Raw genomic sequence first — 27,218 nt, 5'->3', positions numbered from 1 at the left:
AAATTACACTGAACTCAAATCAATGAAATGCCAAACCTTTTATCCCTGCTGAATTGCATATCCAAGCTGAGATTCCCTTTCTAACAGTGTGCTTTTAAAACAGAGGCATATATCCTTAAATATTAAACAGCATTGATAAATCAATCAACTGAGGATGATTTTATCTAGCTCAGTGCACTATAAAAAACAGGAAACATTACAAAAAGTCTTATTTAAAACAAAATTCTTTAATAATTTTAACTATAAAGACAATTAGTACTTGAATGCAGCATGGATAATAGATTAAATACATTATTTAAATATCTCAAAGCTGATGTGTTTTGCAAAACTAAAAGGGTTGACATACCTAAGCCTAGGGTTAGTTGCCAGTTGTTTCCATATGAAGATTGAGTGCAGTATATCAAAATATTTATTAAACATTTCTTAGTACAACTGCTATTACATATAGTCCACCTCTATTTATATTTTTTTGTCACAGTGAATTCATCTGCAACAATATCTTAAACTGGAAAACAAAGATTACACTCAAACAAATAGTGTTGATGTTAGAAAGTTTGGTCACATAACACATTGGCTATTCCATGTCCATAGACTGGTTATCTTCTAAACAATAAACAATGCATTATCAGTGCATTCAACTGGGTTCAACAGAGTCTACATCAATTTGACAGAACATGAGACAAGCGGTAACCAAATCACTCTACAATGTAACTGTTGCTTATGCTCCTAGACTCCCTTGGCCCCGGGAGCAATACTGTGCATGGTCAAACACTGGAATAAAATTCTGTTGCAAGATGTGACTGAGGCCTCAATTCAGCGAAGCATTTAAGCACATTCTCAAATCTCAATGGGACTTTGTGTGCTTCAAAGTTTTGTAGAAGAGGGATGGACTTAACCGTTCTTAAAACAATGCTTAAGTGCTTTGCTTAACTAGGACCAGATTCATGACATGCCAGATAATCAAATGGGTCATTAAACTTTCACTTGCAAAATCTCATCAATGCATTTTCAAGATAGGTAACTATCTGATTTGTGCCTGCATGGAACTCCCTAGAAGTCAATGAGACTCCGTGAGAGCAGCAGTCCACCCAGGCGCTGTCAAATTGCAGGATCAGGAGTGATTTAGCCACACAACTCTCATTGAAATAAATGGGGGCTGTGTGGTTAAGTCCCCTGGTTGGCTTTTAAAATCTCAACTGATTCATACTATGATAATAAGAGACGTATGGAAATTACACCTATTGTGCTAATTGAGTAATAAGGCAACAAAAGGCTAGATAATGCAATTTTGCATATTTCTGGAGGTCCACTAAAAAAACACCACCATTTGAATTCTGCATTATAGGATTTTTTTTTTGGAATACCAAAATAATCATGTAACGAACCCCCCCCCTTTGGGATCTTGCCCATACTATCAAAAAAACAAAACAAAACAATACAATTTCATGCTCAGAGAACATGGTGACTGAGAAAAATCAGGCACTTAGCAGCATCAGCTAATTGCATGTAATTCTGCATGCTCAATGACAAAAAACGTTTTAAAACTTAACTGTGTCATTACATTATAGTATTTTCAAAAGCAAAAATAGTAGAGAACATCCCCGACATGCAAGAGACATGTTCATGTACAGAATAATCCATTCTATAGTCTATCCTCGTAAAGGTACACTGTAATATCCAATATATTGCATATAATATTCTGTCTACAGTACCTCTATAGTAAATAATTCAGAATCCATATTAAAAGTTAAGCATATAGGCTTCAAAACATTCAAGCCTATTACACACAGGTGTCTAAAGTGCAGTTATCAGGAAAAGTGACTAAAACTAATGCTAAGGGATTCTGTATTTATTATCTCATTGACTCCAGTTAAGATTTACTGTGTTCTCCTGCCTTCCATCGGTAAACGTTTCTCCAGTTAGAATTTTTCTTCTACAGCTATACTAGTTTTGGAGCGTTAACCAAATTGTACATTTAAACCCCAGTCCTGCAATTTACACAACACAGGTGCAGCCTCACTAAAATCAAAGGGTTGCTCCATCTGCATATTGTCAATTGTAGGCCTTAATGACTGCAAAATAGAGAAGGTCTGACTCTCAGAACCACCGAGCTGTTGAGGAAAAGAGTGCCCTGACTTAGTCACTTCCTGAGCAATCACTATAATTTAAGAAAAAAATCTTCCAGTATGAAGTGTTCCTCCTGACCATTCATCTCCTGCCATCAGATGCCAAAAATACTATATAAATTGATTTTTAATGGATACAATGCATTTAATAAGCATTAGTGATTGCTGCCCAATTGCTGAATCCACAGTAAACAAGGTGGGTAGGTGTCAGAAACACTGAGGGTAGTGGAAACTGCTGGGGTGCCTAGCATGTTGAAAGTCAAGCCACTTGTTAAGGTGCCTAAACATGGAGTTCGAAGCCTAGGTTTCGGCTCGCGGTTTTGAGAATCTTGCCGGGTAGCATTAACTTCCCCACTTTTCATTTTATGTCTGATAAATGTAACCAGCTGTTGGGAACTAGATGTTGCAAGCAACCAAAAAAAATCAAGTAGCTTTAAACTTCTCCTTTAGCTTAACATGTCCTGCCAAGGAGTGAATACATTAACTTTAGAGCCAGAGGGGCCCAAAGGAAAAAAACAAATAGTATTTATAAAATAGAATTTTTACCATCACATATTTACAACCTATCATACACCAAATACAAGTTATATATGTTAAGCCACCTAACATAAATGCACAGATATATTGGCAAGCAGGTTTAAATTCAGATATCTAGAATTAAGGCCTTGAATCTGTGGCCCTTCTATCCATTACAAAAGTCAGTCAAATCTGAGTGCAGATGAATAGGATCAAGCGTATAACCAGAAAGCCTCTGACAGGTATCTAACAAATCCACTTACCCAGAGCTAATATATTCAGCCATAGATTAGTTCAATACTTTGCAATCCTGCTAGTGTTGCGAGGTCTGAGTTAGGCTACTTGTCTTTATTTCTCCATCCTTAAATTGAGGGCACTGATAGTGTGCAATATACATGACAGAGGTAGATGTGAAAGTGATAATTCTATTGCATATTCCAAATTCTAACTCTATGGTGCTTTTAAAATGATCAGTTTGTTCTAAACACTTGCTGGTTGTGCATCTACTGGTATTAGAACTGAAAGAAGAAACAACATTTTCTCTCCCATAAGGAAGAAGAGTTCTGGAGATTAATAGTGTTAGCCAACTTGCATTTCTGCTTTCAAGTAAGATGTAGGTGAGATTCCTCCTTGCTGGTAGGTCTGCCACATCCTATACTTGTTGCAAAAGCACTTTTCATTGTTGGGCTGCATCCAAAAAATCCTGACTCCTGATGTATGGGGGAAAAGCGTGGTGTGGATTTTTATTGTCAGAGAAGGTTAAATGTCCTAATGTTGTCTCTAAGGCAGAGTTTCTCAGACTGTGATCTGTGAAACACTTGCTGATGGTCCACTGGGGCGTTGATTGGTCACATGGTAAAGGCCCTCCTGGTTTTTCATAGATCTTTTTGCGGCCAGAAGTGACCAGTATGATCATCTAGCCTGACCTCTTGCATGATATAGACCACAGAGTTAAAGTTTCCAACCTTTAAATTGCATCAAAATACACTTGCTACTTTGTGAATGTTACTTTTCCATGGAATTAACAGCCACAGAGATGTAGTGAGCTCACAAATGGGAAGGGAAGATGGTCCATGTGACACTGTCTTGTCAGATGTAGCCCACTCTAAAAGTTTGAGATCTGCTGCTCTATGGATGTGTCTACACTTCAGGCACTGCAGCCACACAAGTACAGCGCTGCAGCTGTGCCGCTGTAGTGCCATAGTGTAGATGCTACAGGGACAGAAGAGGTTTTTCCATCACTGCAGTAAATCCACCCCTTGAGAGGCAGTAACTAGGTCAATCTAGCAGGGTCAACGCTGGGGCTTAGGTTGGCTTAACTACATCTCTTGGGGGGAGTGTTTTTCATACCCCTGTGCGATGTAGCTAAGTTTTAGGTGTACACCAGGTTTCAGAAAATAAATACCTCCTTGATCTGCTTGGTCATACAAGAAATATAAACAAGTAGATATGTAACGGATACACACATATTCTTTACACTGTAGTTTGGTATATCTATTTTTCAACCAACTGAACAAGGCTGTCTGGATGTCATGTTTGAAATAAGAATATAAAGTTTATTCTGTCCTGATATTTTCAATAGGACTTAAAATTTGTAAGGTAGTGCTTCCCAACACATCCATCACTTTAGATTACTATTTGTAGTTAGAGGCTTACACATCTCAATTTACATTCTTTAATGTAGTGGCAATGTCTTGAAGAGAGGCTCTTGGGGAAAAGTGTGTGTTTTGGCTACTTAAAAAGTGAAAGAATAAGCCACCTTGCAAAACAAACTAAAAACAGAAACCCTAAAACTATTTTACTTTTTTGAACAAAAAAAAACAAAAAACAAACAGAAGCAAACTGACAAGACATGTTAACACTTATTTGACATCCCGATAAATTAATTTCACATGATCTGAAAAGAAATGTATTATCTTGCTTCTCACAAGCACGTAGGATGTTGAGCAAGTTTTTTTTAAACACATCTTATACAAGCACAGAGACATCTCTTCATAGGGAAATTGGCTTTTAGCACATGGCAGTGCCTGCACATACACAGATAAGTCCCGAAAATACATAACTCCCCCAGATTCTGCAACAAGAAAAATAAGGCCACTGAAAAAAAAATGTTTTAAAAAAAATATTAAGTAACCAGGAGGCCATCAGTGACTGTTAAGATTTTCTGCATGCTGCAGCTATGGGATGGTGCTTCTGGCCCTAACTCAACAAAGCATGTGCTTGACTTCCATTTGTGGCAGAGAGGACTAAAAAGATCCAGAAGTCCAGCTCCTCAAAGGAAGGGCCCAGGCTTGCTTTGGGGCATTTGTTGGGGGAGAACAGGCACTCTCTTTAGTTGTATTTTTGAAACCGACTGCAAAGCTCTTCTCAGAAATGATTTTTTCCAGATAATTATGGTGCCCAATTCAGGAAAGCCCATGCTTAATTCCCATTGACTTCAATGGGACTTAAGCACCCTCTCTGAATAGAGATGGGTTCCTGACTAGTGACTTTAGCTCTATTTAAGTTGCAGATCTATCAGATAATGTTTACACAGACTGCAAGCTAGCTGTCAACTGCCAGTCAAACCACCATTTAAAGATTTACATACTGATAGTGGTACTATAGAAGGCCTCTAAAGTCTGTAGGCAAATTGCAGACAGAGAGAAACACATTAAAAGGAAAAGATAATTTTGGTTAGTATTGATTGTACATTACAGGATCTAGTCTTATCTTTGAAGAAGTAAAACAAAAAAAGTTACATGGCTAAGACTTTGCAGACCTTTGAAGTAGCTTTATAGGTGCCCTGCCCCCACTCCACCCTTTCCCCCAAGGCCACACCCCCGCTCTTTCCATGTTCCTCCTCCTCTCTCCCAGAGCCTCCTGAATGCCACAGAACAGCTGAACTATGGTGGGCAGCAGGCACTGGGAAGGAGAGGGAGAAGTTGATCAGCGGGATTACTGGCGGGGGAGTGGAGAGAGCTAGCTGCTGGTTTTTTCAGTGGTTGCTGCAAACCCAGAGGCCCCAGGAAGTCGGCGCCTATGACCACAGCTACTGCCACTCGTTGCGGGTGATTTAGTTATGTTGACTGGAGAGCTCTCTCCCATTGCCATAGAGTGGCTGCATGGGAGACCTTACAGTGGTGCAGCTGCACCGCTGTAAGGTCTCTAGTGTAGACATGGCCTCAGAGTGCTGTCAATTATGCAGACCGAAAAAAGGCCTGATTTTCATAAGTACTGAGCACCCTTCACTCCAACTGAAGTCAGTGCGAGTGAAGGATACTTAGCACCTCTGAAAATCCGGTGAATATTTGTAAGATTGAAAACTATGGGGGGAGGGGGGGAGAAGAGAATTTAAAGCTAGACCAACACTTATATAAACAAGCATTTAAATTAAGTGGCTATTAATCTGTGAGCATGAATGATTTGCAGAATGAAAGAAGGGTTAGTAAAAGGTGTTCAGTACTTGCTAGGGATATTCAGAATTACCAGAAGTGGCCTCCTGGATTCTCACACAAGTTAGAAGGACTTGGGACAGTTGTCAAGTTTCCTCACATTCATAGCAAGAATGTCTAAGTGACTCTAAACCCCTTTTTAAAGGGTCCTGGAGCCATTGCATTGCTGCACCCTATCCCCAGACACTGCTGGAAAACACTCCCGAAGAGTCCTAAAAAGAAAATGGAAGCCTGATTTAATTTAATACTATTTCTCTACGTGTCCCATTCCCTTGACTTACTGCAAATAGCAACATATAAGCATGGTAAAAGAGAGCCCTAAATAATTGCATACTTCACTAAACTGTATAAAAGTGCAAGCCTGAATTAGTTCAGAAGGATTCAATTCACGACAGGCCCCCTGGATACTTAGATTGGCCATCACTTGGCCTACCATTTTCGTAATTCAGTTACTAATATTAGTTTAAACCACAGACCAGACGGACAACTGAATGAAAACATATGCAATCCACTTCAAAAAATGGTAAGGTTTCTGTGACCAGCACAAAATATTAGCCCAATATCTTCAGCTATACAACATATACACACAAAATATTGTGTCTTAATTTTGTTTTAACACCTTAACAATAAAACTGTTCTAAACATTATTCCCATAATGCGCTGACTCTTCACTCTGTGCTGTACCTGGCAATACCAGTAATACAGAAGTCCATTTCCTGCTACACAACCCTTGAGCTGATGCATAATTTTGCCACATCAGTGTCAATAGCTGTGGAGTTTCTTTATTCAGCCAGTGGTCACACTTGGTTGGTTGGATGTCTCACAGTCAGTGCTTCTTGGGGGGTTCCACAAGCAGAATAGGCCATATGCCAAAAACAAACTGAAAAGAAAAGGGGGGAAACAAGATTTGCTAGGAATACAACCTCTCAGAACAGATGAAATACAGTTCACTTGTTCTCAGTTATGTTTCCTGGAATTAATACACAGAACACAACGTAAAAATAAAGCCAGAAACAGGAAGGCATGGCCAATGAGCCCAGAAGCACGCTTAAGTGTAAGCCAACTGAATGGCCCACTTCTACACTGCATCAGTAAGTACAAAAATGTTTGACAGCTTACCTTCACCTTTGGCCTGTACTTCAGGAAAAGCGTCCTTGTGTATAAGCTAGGGGGAGAAATCCTTTCATAAGATGCATTGCTTAATAATGAGCATTTCACAACCAAAGTGCCATATGGTCAAAGTACACAGTTGCTCTTCAAAAACCTTAAGTGTAAGTGCAACACTGATGACAGGAGTGATCCCCATGATTTCCTGACTGTACCAGGAGCACTTCTGTGATCACAGCTCAGCCTCAGCTTGTTCTGCCTGGGTTTACCCGGCACAAATGGAGGACTAGTCACAGAGCCCTGTTTTATTGGCTGTCACACAGCAGCAAGTGAGCAGTGTCTCCCCATCCCCACCCTTAAGGAAAGGGAGAGAGGAACCTCGAAGAGCATTCCCTTTGTCACAGGGGAAACAGCCATCAGGGACTTGTCCCTTCCTAGCCTGGAGGGGTGGGAGAGCAAACCCCCTGAGGAGCCAGGATGCTGAGCAAAGTTGCATGCACCCATCAAAAAGCAAGTATAGGTTGCTCACAGCTTCTACACTTCTGCTCATCTGCCCCTTCCTCCCACGATGTCTGCTTCAAGAGTGGTTTTTGTTTGGTTTTACAGACCTTTACCTCAGGACGGGAGGCACAGCTTGCACTTTCAGAAACCATGCTGGGTATACATGGACAGTCCCATGTGCCCTTAGCATTTATACAACACTGAAACTATAACATTAGCAAATGGAAGGTTTGCACGGTCTCGTTCCTGGAGCCGAGTTCTAGGTCAGGAGAAATGGAGGCTATTAAAGACTTTGCCACTCACTGTGTGACGTTGGGCAAATCTCTCAGGAAACCTGAGGCACAGAAGTGCCTGAGCAACTCATTGAAAGAACTCAGGAGTTCCTAGCTCCTACCCAGGTGCTTAATCCACTGGACTCCACTGCTTTACAGCAATTGTGATAGAAGTCTACAAATATTTGAAGCTTGTAAACAGCGAAGAGTGATGGGGATTATTTATCATGGCACAAAAGTATATAAATTACTGTAGAAGGAGAAGATGAAATTAACAAAAATTGGCTAAATATTAGAAAAAGCTCTTACATGGAGATCACAGACTATGGAATAATCTGATAACAACCCTGCCACTTCAGAAATGTAAAACTAGACTAGAGAAACACTAGGAAAATTAAACTATAGGGAGACCACTTAGCTTGTCTGGAAAAACACTCCCAGGGGTAATGCATGCAAAACCAATTTTTCCCCCCTATTTATGGCACTGCAAATCTAGCCTACAGTATTTAAACTGTCTGCCTTAGTTTGCTTTCTGTGAAGAACTTTCTATAGCTAGGTGTACTCAAGCCGTGCAGAACTGCAGAACACCTGCCTTCTACACTGAGAAGCTGTGTTCAAAAGGACAGCAAGAAAATGCTATCACAAGGAGGCTGTTGGGACTGTCCCCCATGAAAGAACCAAAAGGAAAATAACCAGCTTTGTAACTGGCCAAAAAACCCCAACTCAGCTCTCAGTATGGAAAATAGCATTTGAGAAGGGATTAAAATTCACACAGTAGCTGGAATACCTCTTAAAGATATTTATTTTATAATTAGGGCTCTACCAATTTCATGGCCATGAAAAATGCCTCACGCACCGTGAAATAAGCCCTTCCCTGTGAAATCCCATGTCCCCTTGTTCCTAAGAGCTCCCCAGCAAAAGGGGCTCCTAGCTCTGGCAGGGCTGGGCAGGGACAGGACTTGTCCATTGCTGGCACTGACGCTCTGGGGGGGGGAGGGAGGGGACACCAGACCCACCTCCGGGTGCCTCCCCCTGCTGCAGAGCACCCTGGGTCTGCGCAGCAGCCCTAGAGGTTCCTGCAGCTAGAGCAAACTTGTGGCATTGGGTCCAATCTTCCCTGTGCTGCTGGGAGTGCCCCAGCAAAAGGGGCTCCTAGCTCTAGATGGGCTGGGCAGGAACAGGACTTGTCCATGCCCTGCACAGCTGCTCGGGAGAGGTGGGGGGGGCGCCACCAGGCCAACCTCCACCTCCAGGAATGTTCTGCAGTTGCAGGAATCTCTGCAGTTGCTGCCTTCAATGTCCAGCTCTGAAGGTGGCAATCCCATGACCCCCACTACAACAGGTTTGCAGACCCTCCACTATCAGGATCCCCCACAATCACCTTTTGGGTTGGGAGCCCACAGTTACAATACCATGAAATTTCAGATTTAAACATCTGAAAATGTGCAATTTACCAATTTTCAAATCCTATAGCCATGAAATTGACCATAATGGACTGTGAGTTTGGTAGGGCCCTATTTATGGTTCAGAGGCGAGACAAAGCCATTTTGATGACACGTTGCGAATGAGCAACAAAAATATTTTAAATTCCAGCCAAAACCCAGTTCTAATTCTGATCTACAATAGACAGCAGTAAAGAAAGAGCTAAAAATGATTGGAAAATTTGAAGAGCACCTCCCCTGACCATGAATTCAGCTCCAGGCTTGCAAATACTTATGCTCATGCTTAACTTTACTCCCATGAGTAGCCCAATTGAAATCAGAGGTGCCTGGACATCAATGAAGTATTCTAGATGAAGATAGCACCATCGTCTCCCTGCTTCCATGAAATATCTGCACTAGTTTTCAGCAGTGGTAGAGCTCATAGAAAGTTAAACACAGGTGTAAGTGTTTACAGGATAGCAACCCGAAGGAATACAAACATTTAAGTTAACATCTTGTGTTTGAAAAATGAAGCAATACAACCTCAAGTGCATTGGCATTTTCACTGCTGGACAGATAAAAACCACAGGATTGCCATTATGAATTGCAACCCACCCTGCAACATGAAAAATTCTACACTCTAATATATAGTATATATTCTTAAGACAGATTTCTCTACGAATTACAGAAACTTCCATCCCATTAGTTTAATAAAAATGGTTATTTTTCTGATCCTTTCAGCTAATATGACATTTAAAGGGCAAGATGCAACTGGGAAAATACCTATCAAAAACTAATCCTAAAACAGTTTTATAAACATCTAGTTTAGACAACGCCTGCTACCGAGGTCAATTCCCCAATACCCACAGAACAAAGCATAATTATGGAATAGATATTATCTTACTAGTGAGCCTGGTACTCTAAAATGAGGCACTCCCAACTAGCAACTCAAATCTAAAACTATTTATAGAAACCCCACATACTTTGCTTAACAAGCTATGAGGGAAAAGGCTGTTTCCTACCTTAATAGGATATGAAGGTAAGAGCCAAGGCCCGTAAAAATGTGCCACCAAGCATGAAACTGTGTCACGGCTCCCACAACAGGAGGCATCTTCTCTCGTAATCCCCTGTTCAAAGAAACGTATCACAATGCATTTTTTCCAGACTATGCAGTCCCAAGAAGCAGTGTTCACTTGTCAGATCGTGTTACTGTTTCTGTATCTCAGTCATGTACTTCATGTGTTCAGTCTTTATTAAGTTAATAACAACTACATGTTTTTTTCCATCTCTAGTTTGGGAAGATGTTTGTCGAACCAGTCTTTTCATAGGTTTGGAAAACTACTGAGTCTTAAAGGGTTTAGACCCATAACTTCAGGTATCATACTACTTAAGATTCCAGAAAATATTAACGCATCTTACTTTGTTCCTGCCAGTTTCCTGGCCAGTGTGAAAAAATAGAAGGTTTGAGAGAGGAATTGGAACCCTTCTGAAGAACTCTGTATAAGCTCAAAAGCTTCCCAATATATTGCCTAACCCACCTGATCTTGGGACTGACATGGCTACAACAACACTGCACATGTACTTCTCTGTGTCTGGTAGCCATTTCGTCTCCACTCACCAACCTCATGGAAAGTTTGTCTTGCATTTCTCTCCTTCCCAGTGCAAGGCGAGGGCAGACTGGGTGGACAGCTGTGAACCAAACCACCAAGGACAGCAACTGCCTGATATATAACTCAAAGTGACTCTGGGTACGTGGGGCCCCAGAACCTGGGCTCCAGCCCAAGCCCAAATGTCTACACTGCAATTTTTTAGCCCTGCAGCTGAGCCCTGGGAGCCCAAGTCAGCTGACATGGGCCAGTCACGAGTGTTTTATTGCAGTGTAGACATACACTGAAGAGCTTTGCTGGTAGGAAGCAGAATTCAGTGCAGAGCGTGAAATGCTCTGCCCAGTTGATTGACAGTTGGCACTTCTAAGGGAAGAGAGCTGCTGGGGAAGAGGACAAAGCAGAGAGAGGGGAGTCAAGTTGTCTCAGCTCCTCTTCCTCACCACGGAGTTCTAGAGACAAGTATGATTAAGTTGGTTTTAATTTGAGGCGGAGAGAGAGTTTAAATATCTTTTCCTTCCTTTTAAAAATCTATTTTCACATTCAATCACAAAAATTGGATATGGTAGCTGATTTTATTTAACTAGTTAGTGTTAGTCCTAGAGCTGGGTTGAGGTGGGTATGCTTGTGCAGACACAAATGTACTCATGAATAGCCAGGTTAATGTCATTCTGCATTAAGAACAGAAAGGGGAAACTCCACAATGTATATGTAACACATCAACACTCCTGGATCCATGCTCATAGCCCTTGAGTGGCAGTGGCTCCCATAGCTCAAGATTCAAATGTTGGTGGCTCCGTCCAGGGGTGCTCTGTGCTAACCTAGCTGTGGAACCAGAGCAACCTTTAGTATTTTCATCAGTTCCATTCTCTATGGAAATTGAAACATGTTACAGAAGTGAAGTACAAAATGGTTACAAAATCCGGAAATTTAAGAGGAGGTGGGTGGGTTAGTGTGACTCATAACTTAAGGCATTTCTACACTTACCGGGGATCAACACTGCAGTGATCTATGCATCAGGGTCGATTTAGCAGGTCTAGTGAAGACCCGCTAAATTGACTGCAGATTGCTCTCCCATTGACTCCGGTACTCCACCAGAACAAGAAGCGTAAGGTAAGTCTACAGGAGACTGTCTCCCATCAACCCACCGTGGTATAGACACCATAGTAAGTTGACCTAGGCTACGTCGACTAGCTGTGTTATTCACGTAGTTGGAGTTGTGTAACTTAGTTGACTTACCCCTTTAGTGTAGGCAAGGCCTTAGAGACTTCCAAAGAATGAAAATTACAAGCAAGAATACGTATCTTCTCCAAGAGTACCAGCTCTAGTAAGTCACCCCTGGAGATTCCAAAGTTCTAGGGATTTCTGATTAAAGCTATGAAACCGGTACAGTTAAATTAAAAATTACTGCAACACACACATTGTATGGTAGGAAGCACACAGACATTTTTTCCTCTTGCCAACTGGAGATGGAAAAAGGTGCTTCTAGCTATTGATGCAATCTACTAAGATGCAAACTGCAGGCAAAGGGCAGACTCCCTCAATTGATAGAGTGGTTTTGACCTCACGGTTGTGTCAGCATGGCTGAAAAAGCAGTCAGTCCTTGTGCCAGTACCTGCAGCTTCAATGAACATTTGTGCTGACGGAGTCACATCCCAGCACCAGATGCATCAATAGCATCAAGTTTTGGGCATGAGCTCAACTGACATAGTTGGCACATTCACAGGTCTGAAAGCTCCAAGAGAACTCTGCTGGGACCAAGTTTCAGCTGGCCCAACATTGTGCATGCATACATCATTAACAGCCACAAATTGTGGTAGGAGGAGGATGTCAGGTTATACAATACGCCTTGCTGGGTTCTGGCCCAATATAGTAAATTACTGGTGTAATGCTGTCAAAGTTGGAGTCAGTACAGGCCCAGAGAGTGCCTGAACAGAGGAGGTGAGATCACAGGAGTCAACTGGGATCTTCTTGATGCAGGCCTCAACCTGTCCCTAGAGAGAGATGAATAAACGTCCTCCAAGTTGGTGGTTAGTACTACAGTTAGGATGCACCAAGGGAATTAATATTTCAAGAGTGATACATCGTCAGGACCTATCTTGCCAGACCTGTGCTCTACCATGCATAGACTTGACATCCAGCTGTGAAATTTGACAGTGGCTTTCTGTGAGCTTTTGTCTTTGAGGCCTTCCTGGCTGACTTTGCATTGGATTGAGTTGAGGTGTTGTGGGGAGGCCAGGAGAGTCTCTTCAAATGCCATGCCAGGACACAAATGCCCAAAATGATGCAACTCTGTCAGACTAATTATCTGTGATTCACCTGAAACTCCTCCAAGAGTGGTCACTGTTTATTAGTTGACAGACATGCATCTGTATTGGATGTTTCATGCTCTTGTAGGGTTGCTATTTTTGACATTTTGCTGAAAAAGAGGAAGAAAAAAAAGGCAAAACCTGGAAAGATAACAGGCCCAAAAACTCCCCTTAGTGACCACAGTAAGTTTTTTTAAAGTCTAGAATGAGACCAAAAAAAGGAAGAAAAAATGTCACAGCCAGGTGGCTGAATGATACTGAGCTCACAGCTCTGACTCCAGATCAGTCAGCAGCAATTCAGCCATGGAAGCCTTTTCAGCATCAATGGCAAAGAAAAGGACCAATTGTTTGTAGGCACTAGAGGTCACTATGGATATGTCTATACTGCAATTAAATACCCTCAGCTGGCCCATGTCAGCTGGCTTGGACTGCGGGCCTGTAAAATTGAGGTGTAGAAGTTTGGGCTCGAGTTGGAGCCTGGGCTTTGGGACCCTCCCTCCTTGCAGGGTACCAGAGCTTGGACTCCAGCCCGAGCCTGAACTTCTATACTCCAATTTTACAGCCCCACAGTCCAAGCTCACACAGGCCAGTCACTGGTATTGCAGTGTGGAAGTATCCTATGGTTTCACAGTAGGGGCAATCCAAAGTGTCTTCTTACTGGATAAAAAGCTGTTTGAATTTTGAGCTTATGGAAGTTCTCCGCAGCTAGGAGTATGGACGTAGGAGTGTTCTGTTATCACCATGCTTTGGGGAATGTGCTCTCAAACGTGTGTATATTTAAGTAAAGAAACAACTACTGATTAAGCATCAAAACTCTCAGTCTACGAAAGAGATGCTTAAACTATATATGTGTCTCAAACTTTTTCAAGAACTAGTTTCAAAGTAGCTGTAGATAAGCAAGATATTTAGTATTCCACCTCGATGGCTGCCAGTGAAATGACCGGTTAAATTCCAATTCCAGAATTTCTACATCATTTTTCACGCTAACAATGCTTAGAATTTGAGCAACCGTTAGAGGTCTACTGTGTTGTGAGAGCTAATCAGGAGCAGACTGGATAAAACATTTGTAAATATTCTGTGGGGCTTATACTGACATATCAGGAGATGGACTTAGAATTATTCTGCAGAAAACAAATAAAACCATGGAACTCAGAGATTAAAAGATACGCAGACAAGTTGCGAATGCTTACCTCAATTTATCACAGAAAATGTTGTCTACGTTCCAAAAAAAAAATCCCATTAAAAATACACTTAAGGATGTATAGCCCAGACCCCTAAGCCATGGGTATACCCTAGGGGGAGAGAAGCAAAGTGAAATTTAGTTTTGAGGATACAAACTGCATTTAAAGTAACATATATAAATTACACTATTTACAAGTTAAATGCCTGGCGGAAAAAAGTTTAAAATTCCTTTAACAGGACACCATCAACTTGAAATCTAATCACATTTTAAAAAGTGAATTAAAGGCACAGTACTGTCAGGTAAAACATCCCAAGTCCCTTGCTATTTTGGGGTGATCACTTATTTTCCCCCTAGACATTTCTTACCCTGACAGCTAGGTGTGGAAAACAAAAACAAAAACAAAAACCCAACACAAAGAAGAGAGAAAACAATTAAACTGACTATTCCAATGCACAGATTAAACGGAAAGAATTTTTCCCCTCTCTAATCTCTTTTGGTTATTCTTTAGCATTACTTCTAACATGATAGGTAAGAGAGTTTCAGACAGAAGCGTTGTGGGTTGTTGGTGTTTTTTTTAGTAGATTGTGTCCCTTTAACATTCAAAGCAAAAGTTATTGCAGCCTTTCGATAAAGCGGCATATCAAAGCCAACCCCTAGCCCAGTGGACAGTTTTAGAAAAAATCATTTCAGATTGTGTTTTACCAACAAGAGCCATTAGGAAAAAAAAAATCCTATTTAGGATGCAAGACAAATGTGCTGAAGAACCACAGATGCAAGGCAGCACATCATTCATAAGCCCATCTTACTGTTTGCATTCATGTAGGCCACCGAATCATTAACGGTTTAGTGGAAGTGAGTGAAGTTTGTTCCTTTGACAGTACTAGGACAAGTACTCAAAAATATCCAATTCCAACCCCAAGAAGCTACCATGAAACACAGCTCATGTTTTAAATATAAATAAAATGTTCTGACAGTAGTGTCCCCTGTTAATACACATTGTGGGAGTTATGTAGTCTGGTGATTGGCATGAGGGGTGTGGTTTATGAGCTTGTAGATATTTTTTCCTCAAGGCAAACAGATCAGACATACAGTGTGTTACTGAGGGGGTAAACACAAAACCCATTCACGTCATCAGCAGATTGATTTCTAACTAGCATTTATTTAGTCCCATAAATATAACAGGCAAGCTGAGCCAAACCCCCAAAACGTCCTTACCCAAAGAGCTTACTTTCTAAGGGCACAAGTTAGCTGAACATATGAACGAACAAAGAAAGGCATACATTATATACTGTTAATTTCAGCTGCAACGGCTCATTAAATAGATGGGGTTATGTGTTTCATGGAGGAGGAAAGAAAAGGGGGTTGACATGCATTATTAACTGAGAGTCTGGTCTAAGAGCACAGGGCAGCATAAATGAAGGCACAATGTGGGACTGGGCGAAAAAGACACTCTGAGCAATCAGACTAGGAAGGGTGCGGGGAACGAGAGGTGAATGGTGAGGAGACACAGGTAGAAGCATAGTTCTGAAGAGTTCTGCAAGTAAGAAGCCAGAGCAGGAGTCTAAGGAAGGGGGCCCCAATTTGAGTAACAGAAAGATAAATATTTTAGGGGCTGAGTTTGATGGATTTGGGGACGAGAAGATATTAGGGGGAGGGGAGTAGGTAAAGGAAGGATATTTTTGCAGTTAGGCACTAGACTGAGCCTCAGGACAGCAGAGTTCAGGAAGGGATGAATTTTGGGAATGTGGAGGAAATAACTACAGGATACAGTGAGGGTCTGGATATGAGAGAAGGAGAGAGTGACTGAATGTTGTCAAGTATTGGGTAAGATAGGAAAGTGGGGTAAGAGAAGGAAAGGTTTGGTTTTACACATTTTAATTGGGGTGACAGAAGAAGATACAAGAGAAGATGTTGGAAGGATAGGCAGAGCTGTTGGGATTTACAGGGCTGGAAAGACAGTAAACGTAAGTTGGTAACACACACACACACACACACTTTTTAATGGTAGGAAAACTCAAGATGGATATATATTGCTTAGAGCTAAGCAGTATCTGAACCCCTGAGAGAAGAGATCACTCAAGCAGGAGACACGCAAAAAAGAGGAGAGGGCACAAAGTGAACCTAGAAACTTAAATATATTTATTCACACTGGCTGGTCTCTCTGTTTCTTCAGTTTTGCCAAGAGAGACTTTTCACTGGTTCTCAGTTCTTCCAGCACTTTTGATACCATTCCTTTTATTTTGAAAAAAAAAATTTAATTCCCAACTTCACATATCACACTTTACCTATTCAAAACAGTAACTTCAACAAAACTTTTACCTTTCAGCATCCAAGTACTTTACATTCTAATTTTAAGTACTGGGCTGCAGGGCAACATTAACTGAAGCGTTTAACTTCGTGACTGACCCCAACGTCGGCCAGCTACTAGAATTTTTGTTTGAGCACTGGCAGTATTTGCACTACTTTACAAAAACATAAAGGAAGAGAGTCCCTGTGCCTGAAGGAATCTATGAACTACTAGTCCAAAGCTACTGTCAAAACAGTTGACAAAAAGACATTGATCATGAATGTGTGTGGTCCAGGCTTGCTTGAAAGCACAGACTAAGGGATTGTCTACACTATGCACCTTTTAGCGACACGGGTGTGCCACTACAGCTGTGCTGCTAAAAGGCACCCAGTGTAGCCTCTGTTAGAGAGAGAGAGCGAGAACGCGCACGGGCTCTCCTGCTGACAAAAACAGTCTACCCCCAATGAGGCGCTTTGCACACTGGTGCTTTTCGTTGACAAAAGTTTTGTCTTTTGGGGAGTGCGTGTGGTTTTTTTAACACCTCTGAATGACAAAAGTTTTGTCGTTCAATTGCCAGTGTAGACAAAGCCTAACTTCAATCAAATATCTTTACTGAAAGACATGAATCACTCCTCCATTGCCACAAGACAGAGAGCATATGACCTTTCATCTTTTACTCATTTTAGAGATGTGGTCAGCAATCCCAGTTTCTCATGTTAAATTGTTTTTAAAATGCACACCTCTTAGATGCAAACACCTAGTTAGAACATATCTACTTGTAATGCTGAGCTAAATAAACAGTCACTTACCACAATACAATATATACAGACCGAAGTACTATAATAGAAACCAGTGCTCCATACACAATCTGCAGGAAAGTGGAGATAAAATTCAATGTAGTGTGTAATAGGCAGGTATTATTGTGTTTGTAAACCATACTAACAAAAAAGAAAACTAAACATTTATTGGTTTATCATCTACAGTATCTTTACTGACTTTTTCAAACCATCATTTTATCTATTCCTCAGTATAGAGGATAGTTTTTTCCCCTTTAAGTTTCCAAACAAAAAAACAAAGCCAAAGTATAAAATGCCTCCCTGCAGTTGAGTTTTGATTAGAGAGCACATCACCATGTCTTCCCTTCTCTGTGCACTTTAATCCAGGCCTGCACAAATGACAGTGGCCTTGGATGGTGTCTAAATTAGCAACTCCTTCACAGACAGCATTGTGAGTAATGATACCGTGCAGCATTAATGAAAGCAGAAATCTGAATAGACCTCACTATGTCTACCATTCAGCAAAGCCCAAGGGAGCATTTTAAGTTAACTGTAGTATATGTTCAACGTTGAGACCTTGTCTAAACAGGGATGAGGCAGTGTTCTATAAGTAGATCGACAACTCAATCATGATACGCCTGTATATCTGAGAGGACCTAGCGAAACTGGTCAGCAATTATGAAGGTATTAGTGGGAACTCTACGAGACAACACAACTCGCCCATTAGCTGATATGATTATCCCCAATATCAGTCTCCACCAGAAGACAATTTATTTTACAAAGAGCTTGGCCACACCATGGCATGGAAAGCTGTAGTATAAGTAAGCCAACTGTGAGGTTTATAGAGGGGGGGGAAATCCTAGAAACGTACAGGACAAGCTGCAGAAGTCGCTAAGCAAAAGGATTTGAGGAGCTGCCACAGGGGTTAAGTTGAAGAAAAAAAAAGTGAATTCATCTCTATACACTCTTGGGTGAGGTGGATTATCATGAGGGATAGGATGATCAGCACTGGGAGTAAGTTAACCTCTCTGCATATGGCAATGAATCCACAGGCAGAGTTGTATAAACAGCAGATGGGGACATTGTCTCTCTCTCGGGACAGCATGAGGATGGAACTCTTGACACTGACATCAGCATCACAAACTGCTCTTTGGGACAAGTTGACTTTTTGCAACTTCAGCTGAGAACACCTTACTTAGAATAGCCTTTTGCAAAGCACCTCTTTTATTAAAGCAAACAGTCTCTCTCTTTCCTTTTAAATATATCTTGTTTTACTGAGAAACCTGCTGCTGTTTTGGGAAGTTTCACTTAGCCAGAGAACGAGCACCTGGCATCCTCAAAAAGAGAGGTGTTGTAGGGTAAAGAGTTACTGGAACTGAAACCCCTGCCCTGGCATTCTAAATTTCGGTCAACAGGGAATGAGCAAATGCATTTATTTCCAGTAAGTTGTACTACAAAAAGCTGGGCAGATGACAGAGGGGGGCAACCATGAGATTGAATGAGAAGAGAGGTGGCCGTGGGGTTAGGTAACAATCTCAGATGGCAGAGATGGGACATTGATTAATGTTTCTTTCCCCCCCGAAAGGAAGAGCAGTCTGAATTAAATTAAGTGGCAAAATGAGACAAAGAAGGGGTGCTAAACTCCTAGTTGGGGTATATCAGCACAACATCACTAATTTACGCCTGCTGAGAATATGGCTCAGGAGGGATTGTACTCAAAGACACCACCCCAGTGTGAAAGGCAGCAATTCAGGAAAATAAATGAATAGGAAATAATTTATGGCTGTTCACATCCTTTCCCACATGCAGCAGGGGGTTGGACTAGATGACCTCCTGAGGTCTCTTCCAACCCTAATCTTCTCTGATTCTATGATAAGCCCCAAATGGATTCTTCTAACAGTATGGGTTATAAGGTCAGTAGCCCAAATGAGAACATATTAGCAGAAATGATAGTACCTGGCACTTTTCACCCATAGATCTCAAAGAACTTTACACAAGAGGTAAATATTTTCCTTATTTTACATATGGAAAAATAGAGACAGAGAGGAAGTGACTTGTCCCCAGATATGCAGCAGTCTAGTGGCAAAGCTGGATTAAGACCCAGGTCTCCTGAGTCCCAATCCAGTGCCACATATACTGGTCCACACTTCCTTTCTTTTACCACAGTATTCTCTTGGTACGTCAACAAATCAGTGAGATGACACAGAATCCTTGCCCAATGAACCAGGGCATGAAGCTAGGCAGCAGCGAAGTAATATTTCAAATTATACAACTTGGGGATTAAAAGTTTCCATATGCAACCCACTTTCTGTTTTGCAGCACACTTCTGATCTTCCTCTTCTTCTCTCACTTCCATTTGCCATGCAGCCATTTTAAGACAACTCTGCCATCCAACAAAGAGGTAGAGGAGAAGCCAGGAGTGTGTGCCCTGGAGGGACCACAGAGGGGAGAATACAAGTGCACCTGCCCTAAATTGTGATATCCTCCATATCCCTCTCTATTTTTCCTTCCCCATTCCCCAACCTTCCTTTGTTTTTTCCTTTTAGCTAATCCCTTCCTATCTTTCCTTCTCTCACTCTTTTTCTATATTAAATATATTTAACAAACAGAACTCCTCCAATAATTGTATTAAAAAACCAAGACCACTACAAAATTGAGGAACTAGTATGGCATTTGCAAACCAACATTTTAATCACACTGCTTGTACATTCTCTCTTTCCTCACCCTTTGTTTCGTTTATTTAGCCTTCAGGCCAGCAGCTATCTCTGGCAATAGAATAGAATAATTGGAGCCTGTAGGCCCTATCATAACACAAACAAACAACAAACTGGTTCGGTTATTGGCATAACAATATTGTAACTGTAGCAGCTGAGAAAAATCCCTCCACGAAAGTTTAAAGGCAGCCATTGAAGGATTGTATATTAGTCTCAAATCAACCTTTAGCATTAAAGAGAAGAGGTTATGGTGACTGGCAGACCATAATGTCTACATTTTACTATTGATAAGGCTACGATTCTGTCATGGAGGTCACGGATTCTGTGACTTTCCGGGACCTCTTTTGGGGCAGGCCTGGAGAAAGTGTCAGTCCCGAGGCTGACTGGAGCCCGGAGCCCACCGAATAGCTGACAGGTGGCCAGCCCAAGGCCTACCGAAGCAGCAGTCCCCGGCCATCAGAACAGTGGCTGGGGTTGGGTGAGTCCCTGGGGCTGGAGCAGCAGCTGTTTGTCTCACACACACCTCCACATATTTTTAGTAAAAGTCAGGGAGAGGTTGCAGGCTTCTGTGAATTTTTGTTTATTGCCCATGACATGTCCCTGACATTTACTAAAAATACCCATCACAGAATCTTAACCTTAACTATCCATATGTAACAGAACTGAATCAATTCTGACCTGAGTCTTTATGGTACTTAAAGTGAAGCTCCAATCCAGACTATGTGAAAAGTGCACAGTGGACCTGCCCCCATTTGTGTTCAGAGTAAGAGCTGATTAAAGTTGTTACTAAAACAGTCACTACTTTTTATTCACTATTGCAGTGCAGAACTAAACAAAGGGATTTGCTAGCGTAATTCCAATCTGTTCTATGCATTAACAGAAAAGTAAGGTCTTATTATCTTTATTGGGAAGGTGTGTGACCCAGAAACAACCCAGCTAGACTTGATATAGTTATCGTTAATACTGAGCCAATGGAGGAAAGCTTTATACTGCCTGTGTTTAAATGTCCAGAGGGAGTTCACACCTTGCTACAACCAGAGAGTGAGTCCTCCAGCTTTATGCCTCTCTGTATTGTGTATAGTTTGAGGTCCTTTTAATATTTCCAATGCATTAATGAACACTTCTATCTTGTCTTAACCCTGATTTCCAAAAAGGACAAATTTATGATCTGTTCCCCTTTGAAACCCAAATCAAGAGACTTGTTCTAAAATGTTAGAAAACTCACTAAAAGAGACAGCACGCTAAAGGACTACCAAAGGATAGTTTTGATCATTTTCCTTACTGCATTCTTCTTAATTTCCATCTCTAAGCATTCCTCTATTTCTGTATGGAGAGACATTTCTGCTATACAGACAGATTTCTGTCACATTGCTTAACATAGTAGCCAACATCAAGCTTTTATCATGTAACAGACTTACACTGGCTCTTTGTACAAGTATGATAGGCTTTTACTCTGTCTAGCGAAACACCTGGCTTATGGCCAGCCCACAGGCCAGGTAAAATACTGGCTAAAAATATTACTCTTTGGAGCAGCTACTGTCAGAATGAAGGAGCAAAAACTGAAGGAAAGCACTTTTCCTTAGAGCCACTAACTTAATCCCTCAAAATTAGTGGCTTAATGGCTTGGATAGAAGATAATTTTTATCCCTGCATCATTATGACTAACTATTGCTGTGAATGGAAAGACATCCATCGTTGACACATCTTGAAAAAAAGAACAAGAATTTAAAGTAGCATGTTAGTAATAAGATGAATACATTTATTGTTCCAGTTTCTCACTCTCTCTTTAATAGTTCTTCCTGACATACTCCAAACACCATCATCCTCAGACACTAAACATTTAAACATTGTAAAGAGATGCTGTGACCATGAAGGGATTATAATTGTAGAGTCATGCTACAGTAGTTTCTTGCTGGAGGAATATAAATGGAGCCACACAGCGAGCTTTAAGTAATGCTTAAACCCACTCTATACATTTCCTAGTCTAGCTTTTAAACTGAACATAAAAATTCTAAGTTTCTTCCCTGATCTCCCCCAAAAGATAAAAACACATATTTGTTCTCTTTTTTCTTTTAAAAGCTTTGCTCATGTTTGCTCCAGTTCTTTATGTTGCTTCTCTCTGCATTTCTAAATGTGGCATTAAATAAATGCATCACTGAACACACAAGGTAGCTTTCTGTAACTCTGTCTCTTACAGCATCTGCTTTAAATGGGACTAGAGAAAACAGGAGACCAAGAAAGTAAGTTTGCAAAGTAGCTTAAATAAACGGAAGCAGCATAAGCGTCTCTTCAGCGTTTGTTATCATAAAACACTTCCCTCTCCACTGTATGTGGCAAAAATGAAGCTGCACATTACTCAGGCTGCCACAATTTTTCACCTTTGCTCTGGAAAATACGCCTTAGGCTTATCAGTAGTAAATACTTTGCCCTTAAAAGTAGGTAATACCTTTCATCTGCAGTCCCTAAATATAATTTACAAAAAACTAAACTAGTATTTTTAATGCAGAAAGTTAAGTGACTCACACAAAATCACTTTCTGTATCAAGTCAGAGGCACAGTTGGGAATACAGTTTGGGAATACAGACCCTGAGGGAGACTAGTCCCAGACCCATCAGACTGCATTTCCAGTGGGGACAGGTTCAAGTTTTCTGCTATTTCCCACCATTAACACTGCTCCTGACTTTCTGCCCCAGTCTTCATTAAATTGGTTAGCATCAGTTTGTCAGCTTCAACTATTGTTGCAGATATCAGGAACTTCACCAATAGAGTCTGGATTTTTGTACACCACCCAATATTTATCAGCTAATATATTTTTCTCCAAAACAAAATGATTAACATTAAATATTTAAGCATCATCTATCCTGGAACTGGAAGTCTTATTTGCAGTTTACAGTACAAAAAACAGATGTCTACTGTATAGGACTTGAGTTTCTGAAAGATGCTTAAGAAATAGGATGGGAAAGGAATCAGATGTTTAAACTATTACTTATATTACAACAGGATCTAGAAACCCCACTCAAGATTAGGGCCCCCATTGTGCTAGGCCCTGTACAAAACACAGTGATGGTATATCTTCACTATAGAGTTAACTCAGGTGATCAGCACCCAGGTTTGAGCACCTGAGTTAGCTTAGCCCGGTTGTGAGCAGCCCCACTGCAAAGCCCTACCTGAGATACTTTGTCCTCCCCGGGGCTGTACTCCGGTGTGTCACTAGAACTTCTGGGGGCACATCCCATGGTTCTTTGTGCTGCAGTCAGTTGAGCTGCTCTATGATTTTTTCCCAGTAAATTGTGGGAGAACTGATCTGTCCTTCTGGGCACACAGAAGAAAATTGTGGGAAGTCACTAGAGGACTGTTAGCACTTGAGTGATTCAGTCTGCTTCCTCACTGCAATATAGGTGGGTTACCAGCACAAGTACAAGCCTCGCTCTTATTTCAGCCTAAACCCCAGATGGGCCAACTAGCTCCTGTTAACAGCACCCCCAAACTCGAGGGAGAGGTTGTGTGTGGACAGAAGGGGAAGGGTAGAAGCAACACTTGAGTAAGAGCCCAAGTTAACTCTGCAGTGAAAACATTCCCTGAAAAAGCCTCACCCCCTGAAGAGCTCACAGTTTAAATAGACAAGACAAACAAAAATGTGGCGGGGAAACAGGCACAGGAAGTTGAAGTGAGTTACTCAAGGTCAGTGGTAGATCTGGGACCAGAACCCAGGCCTCTCACATCCCAGTCCAGGACCCTTCACTGGATCATGCTGCCTCTCTAGTACTACAGAAGAATTTTAAAGGAAAAAGGAAGTGTTCATTTTGCACAGCAATCTGAAAATCTGGACTGTAAGCAGCTTTTTCCATCATAAACGGTTAAATCTCCTTTAAAGTGTTTTAAATTACAACTGGAATTCTGATCTACCACTAGCTGCGGCCTAAGGTTGTCTTTGCTCAGTTTCAGTCCATTACTCCCATTTATGCTTTGTGCCACCATAAACAATTCCACTCCTTCCTTGATGTTCACACATGTCAAACCCTTAGAAAGTTAATCAATCCCCCATCATCTGTCATTTAGCCAACTTGTTCATGACCTTTTAAATCTTTCCATTCATCAATCCCTCCAGCTCTACATGTATTTTTGTTGCTCTTCTCTAGATTCCAGCCTGGCTAGAGCCCCTGTACTCAGTGTCAAAAATGGGATTACCTTTTTTTTTTTTAATTAAAGCTGCATGATGGTCACATATCAGATATAATTAAACAGTTTTAAAATCCATTTCATGATTCCTTTTTGTTGGGAAGAACTTCTGACCTTTCAAATGTTCAGACTGCTGAGGATGAACAGAATGGGTACAGTTCTTTTGCAGCTTTAGTTTTTTAAACTAGACTGAACTGGAACATTTCGTTTGAATTGAAATATTTTCTAATCAGAAAATGGCAGCAATACTCATCATTCTACAGGAAGGGTTTTACTTTTTCTTTTCAAGTCTGGTCAATATGGATAGTTATACAAGTAAGATCTAATAAGCACTGCTAGTGTCAGGCACAGTGAGAGGTTTCTGAATGCAATCCTGCTACCACAATTTAAAACTGACTCCCTATTCCTACTACATAAGGGGCCAAAGTATAGCCAGTGAATCTGGCCCTCTACTTTAATTAAGTGTGGATCATTGAAGCTTAAAGCCCCAGCTGCACATCAAGTGAGTGGATCAAGATGGTACATGATGTCAAGGCCACACCTTTGTATTAGAGATGAGGCCATCTCTAATTTATTCTGTTAAGCAAATTAAGCGCAGCCTTCAGTTGGCCAAAGGATGGATAGGCTGTTCTTACCATTGCAGCACTGGGATTTCTAAAGCTCCTTGATACCTACCATCAGTATGGAGGAGAAGACCGCTGTACTTTTACCTATTTTCTTACTATGCCATAAACAAACAATTGGAAGCCCCTCTAACTGTAAGCAATTTAGGGGCATTAGTCAGGAAGAAGACAGAAGAACAGTAAAGAAAGTAAGCAGCTGACTGAAAAATGAGGCCTGGATCATGGGGACTGAAACAATGCAGAACCCTTCTGTTGTTGCTACATCTTTGTGGACTAGGAGATTGAAATGATACAAAAAGCATGGCCTGCTTTATTCTCTACTTGAACACAACTATTTGCCCCTTCCTTTGTAAAACTGACCAATGTATAGAGACTGTATGAGAAGTAATACCAGGAATCAAGTCCCATAAGGAAAAACATTGCTTGGCTATTTAAGAGCGAGTATAGAGACTCAGGCCTCAAAGTTAAACTGCAATTATATACAAGTAATTAAATTCACATTAATTCTTCAGAAAGTATTCGTTTCATTAAATATTTATTGAAATTACATAGCAATTCCCTATGTACTCTATAAATAAGGGGCAAATATTGAGGTGGAAAAAAATACCTAACTTAGTTACACAATCATAGAAATACTCCTTCCCGATTTACAGTGCATTTGGATAAATTCCATGCAAAAATGAGTGCAGTACTTTAACATTTGGAATTTGTTCATTTTCCTAATAATTTACAATTTGGAAAAAGCTGTCATAGCAAAAAACAATATTTTTAAGGAGCTAAGTATTTTTCACTGTTACCCTTCACAACTTCGTGGTGAAATGATGATTGATGGCATGAAGGCTATATTCTGAACTTAATGGAAACCAGATATATACATTAAAGCCAAGAGGCAAGGATTTTAAGTTTCATAGAATTCTCCCTACTGCTACAGGAAAGCGACCTCTTAATTTGCATCATAATTAGCAGCTCAGACATTAAAAGCATACCAAGCTGGCTGCAGTCAAGCTGTAATACTTTCACAACAGTGGGCAATACTGCTCAGTGGGCATTTGACTTTAAACGATCAGCATCAGTAAAACTTAATTTCTCCTGTTATTACATCCAAAATTATTTAAAATTAACGGATTCAAAACCAGAGTGGTGAATGGCTCAAAGGAAGAATTTCCTTTAAGTCTCCATTTTCACTCTGATCACCATAATAATGCATATGTTCTTGTTACACAAGCATAAAAGTAGCATCATGATTATCAGGCTTTTTATTAATATACCAGCAGAAATACATATACCATTTCTTATTGTGATGGCTGTGCCAGTGATGGTGGGGTATATTCTATGCCATGTCATCTGAAGAAATTAAGGTTTCAAGGCTCAGTCTTCCAAGGAGCTGAGCACCTACAAAACACTAACTGTCCAGATGTTATCCTATCAGTGTCAGTCATCCATCCATGTGGGGAAATATCCACTTTCATTTTGCGTAGATACATAATCATGACTGCTAACCTTTTACATTGGTAAATACCAGCACAAAAAAAGCAACCTTCTCCCTATCAATACACAGATCAATCTCTAGGCATGCAAGTGACCATGAGGGCCTGAAAACGCATCAGGTCACATTACTCTAGAAGATGCAGACTTGTTCCTAGACACCATCCTGAATTTTTCACCAACGTTAAGTTTTCAATCAAATATAGGTGGGTACAGATAAAGGGAAGATGACACATCCACTGAGGGAGGCAGAGGGAGAGAACTGCTGCTCAGTACTCCATCTCTAATATAACAGACCTAGTAGCCTGCTGAAGCCCCTTAATGCATCTGCCCTCTGCAGCTTTCCTGGTATTTTCATTCCGGAACGACCTGTGCTTCTGAAGCCCCAGAGTCAAATCACTGTGAACTCAGAGGCATAAATACCAGGAAAGCCACAGAGTACCAAAGAGTTAGGGTACTGGGTACACTTCCATATATCTGGTGCCTCTGAAGAGAAAAGACTCAATGTGTTTCTCACACACAGCACCCTTTATAGAGCAGCCAGTTTTCATCCCTATCTTCTGATAGGAAATAGGAGGAGCCAGCAGAAAAACAAACTGGCTGTATTGCTATTAAGGAGAAACTAGGGCTTCCCAGCAACTAAGAAGAGAGAAGAGCAGACAGGTGTCCCTCGCTCTTATG

General features: G+C 41.0%; 1 protein-coding gene across 2 annotated transcripts in view; it reads right to left on the bottom strand.

Annotated features, from left to right (window-relative positions):
- Window positions 1-206: 206 nt before the first annotated feature.
- Window positions 207-27,218, bottom strand: part of ACER3 (alkaline ceramidase 3) — an 83,450-nt gene continuing 56,438 nt past the window's right edge. For both annotated transcript variants that reach the window (XM_038401134.2, XM_038401154.2), the window contains exons 7-11: window positions 17,570-17,628; window positions 14,481-14,582; window positions 10,400-10,504; window positions 7,196-7,241; window positions 207-6,956 (exon numbers count right to left, since the gene is read on the bottom strand). In XM_038401134.2, coding sequence (XP_038257062.1) covers window positions 6,903-6,956; window positions 7,196-7,241; window positions 10,400-10,504; window positions 14,481-14,582; window positions 17,570-17,628 — 366 coding nt within the window. In that variant the 3' untranslated portion in view covers window positions 207-6,902. The remainder of the gene's footprint in view (window positions 6,957-7,195; window positions 7,242-10,399; window positions 10,505-14,480; window positions 14,583-17,569; window positions 17,629-27,218) is intronic.

This window comes from Dermochelys coriacea, chromosome 1, assembly GCF_009764565.3.
Source record: "Dermochelys coriacea isolate rDerCor1 chromosome 1, rDerCor1.pri.v4, whole genome shotgun sequence".
NCBI lineage: Eukaryota > Metazoa > Chordata > Testudines > Dermochelyidae > Dermochelys > Dermochelys coriacea.
Note: the sequence above shows the minus strand (reverse complement) of the source record. Positions and strands in the feature narration are given on the sequence as shown.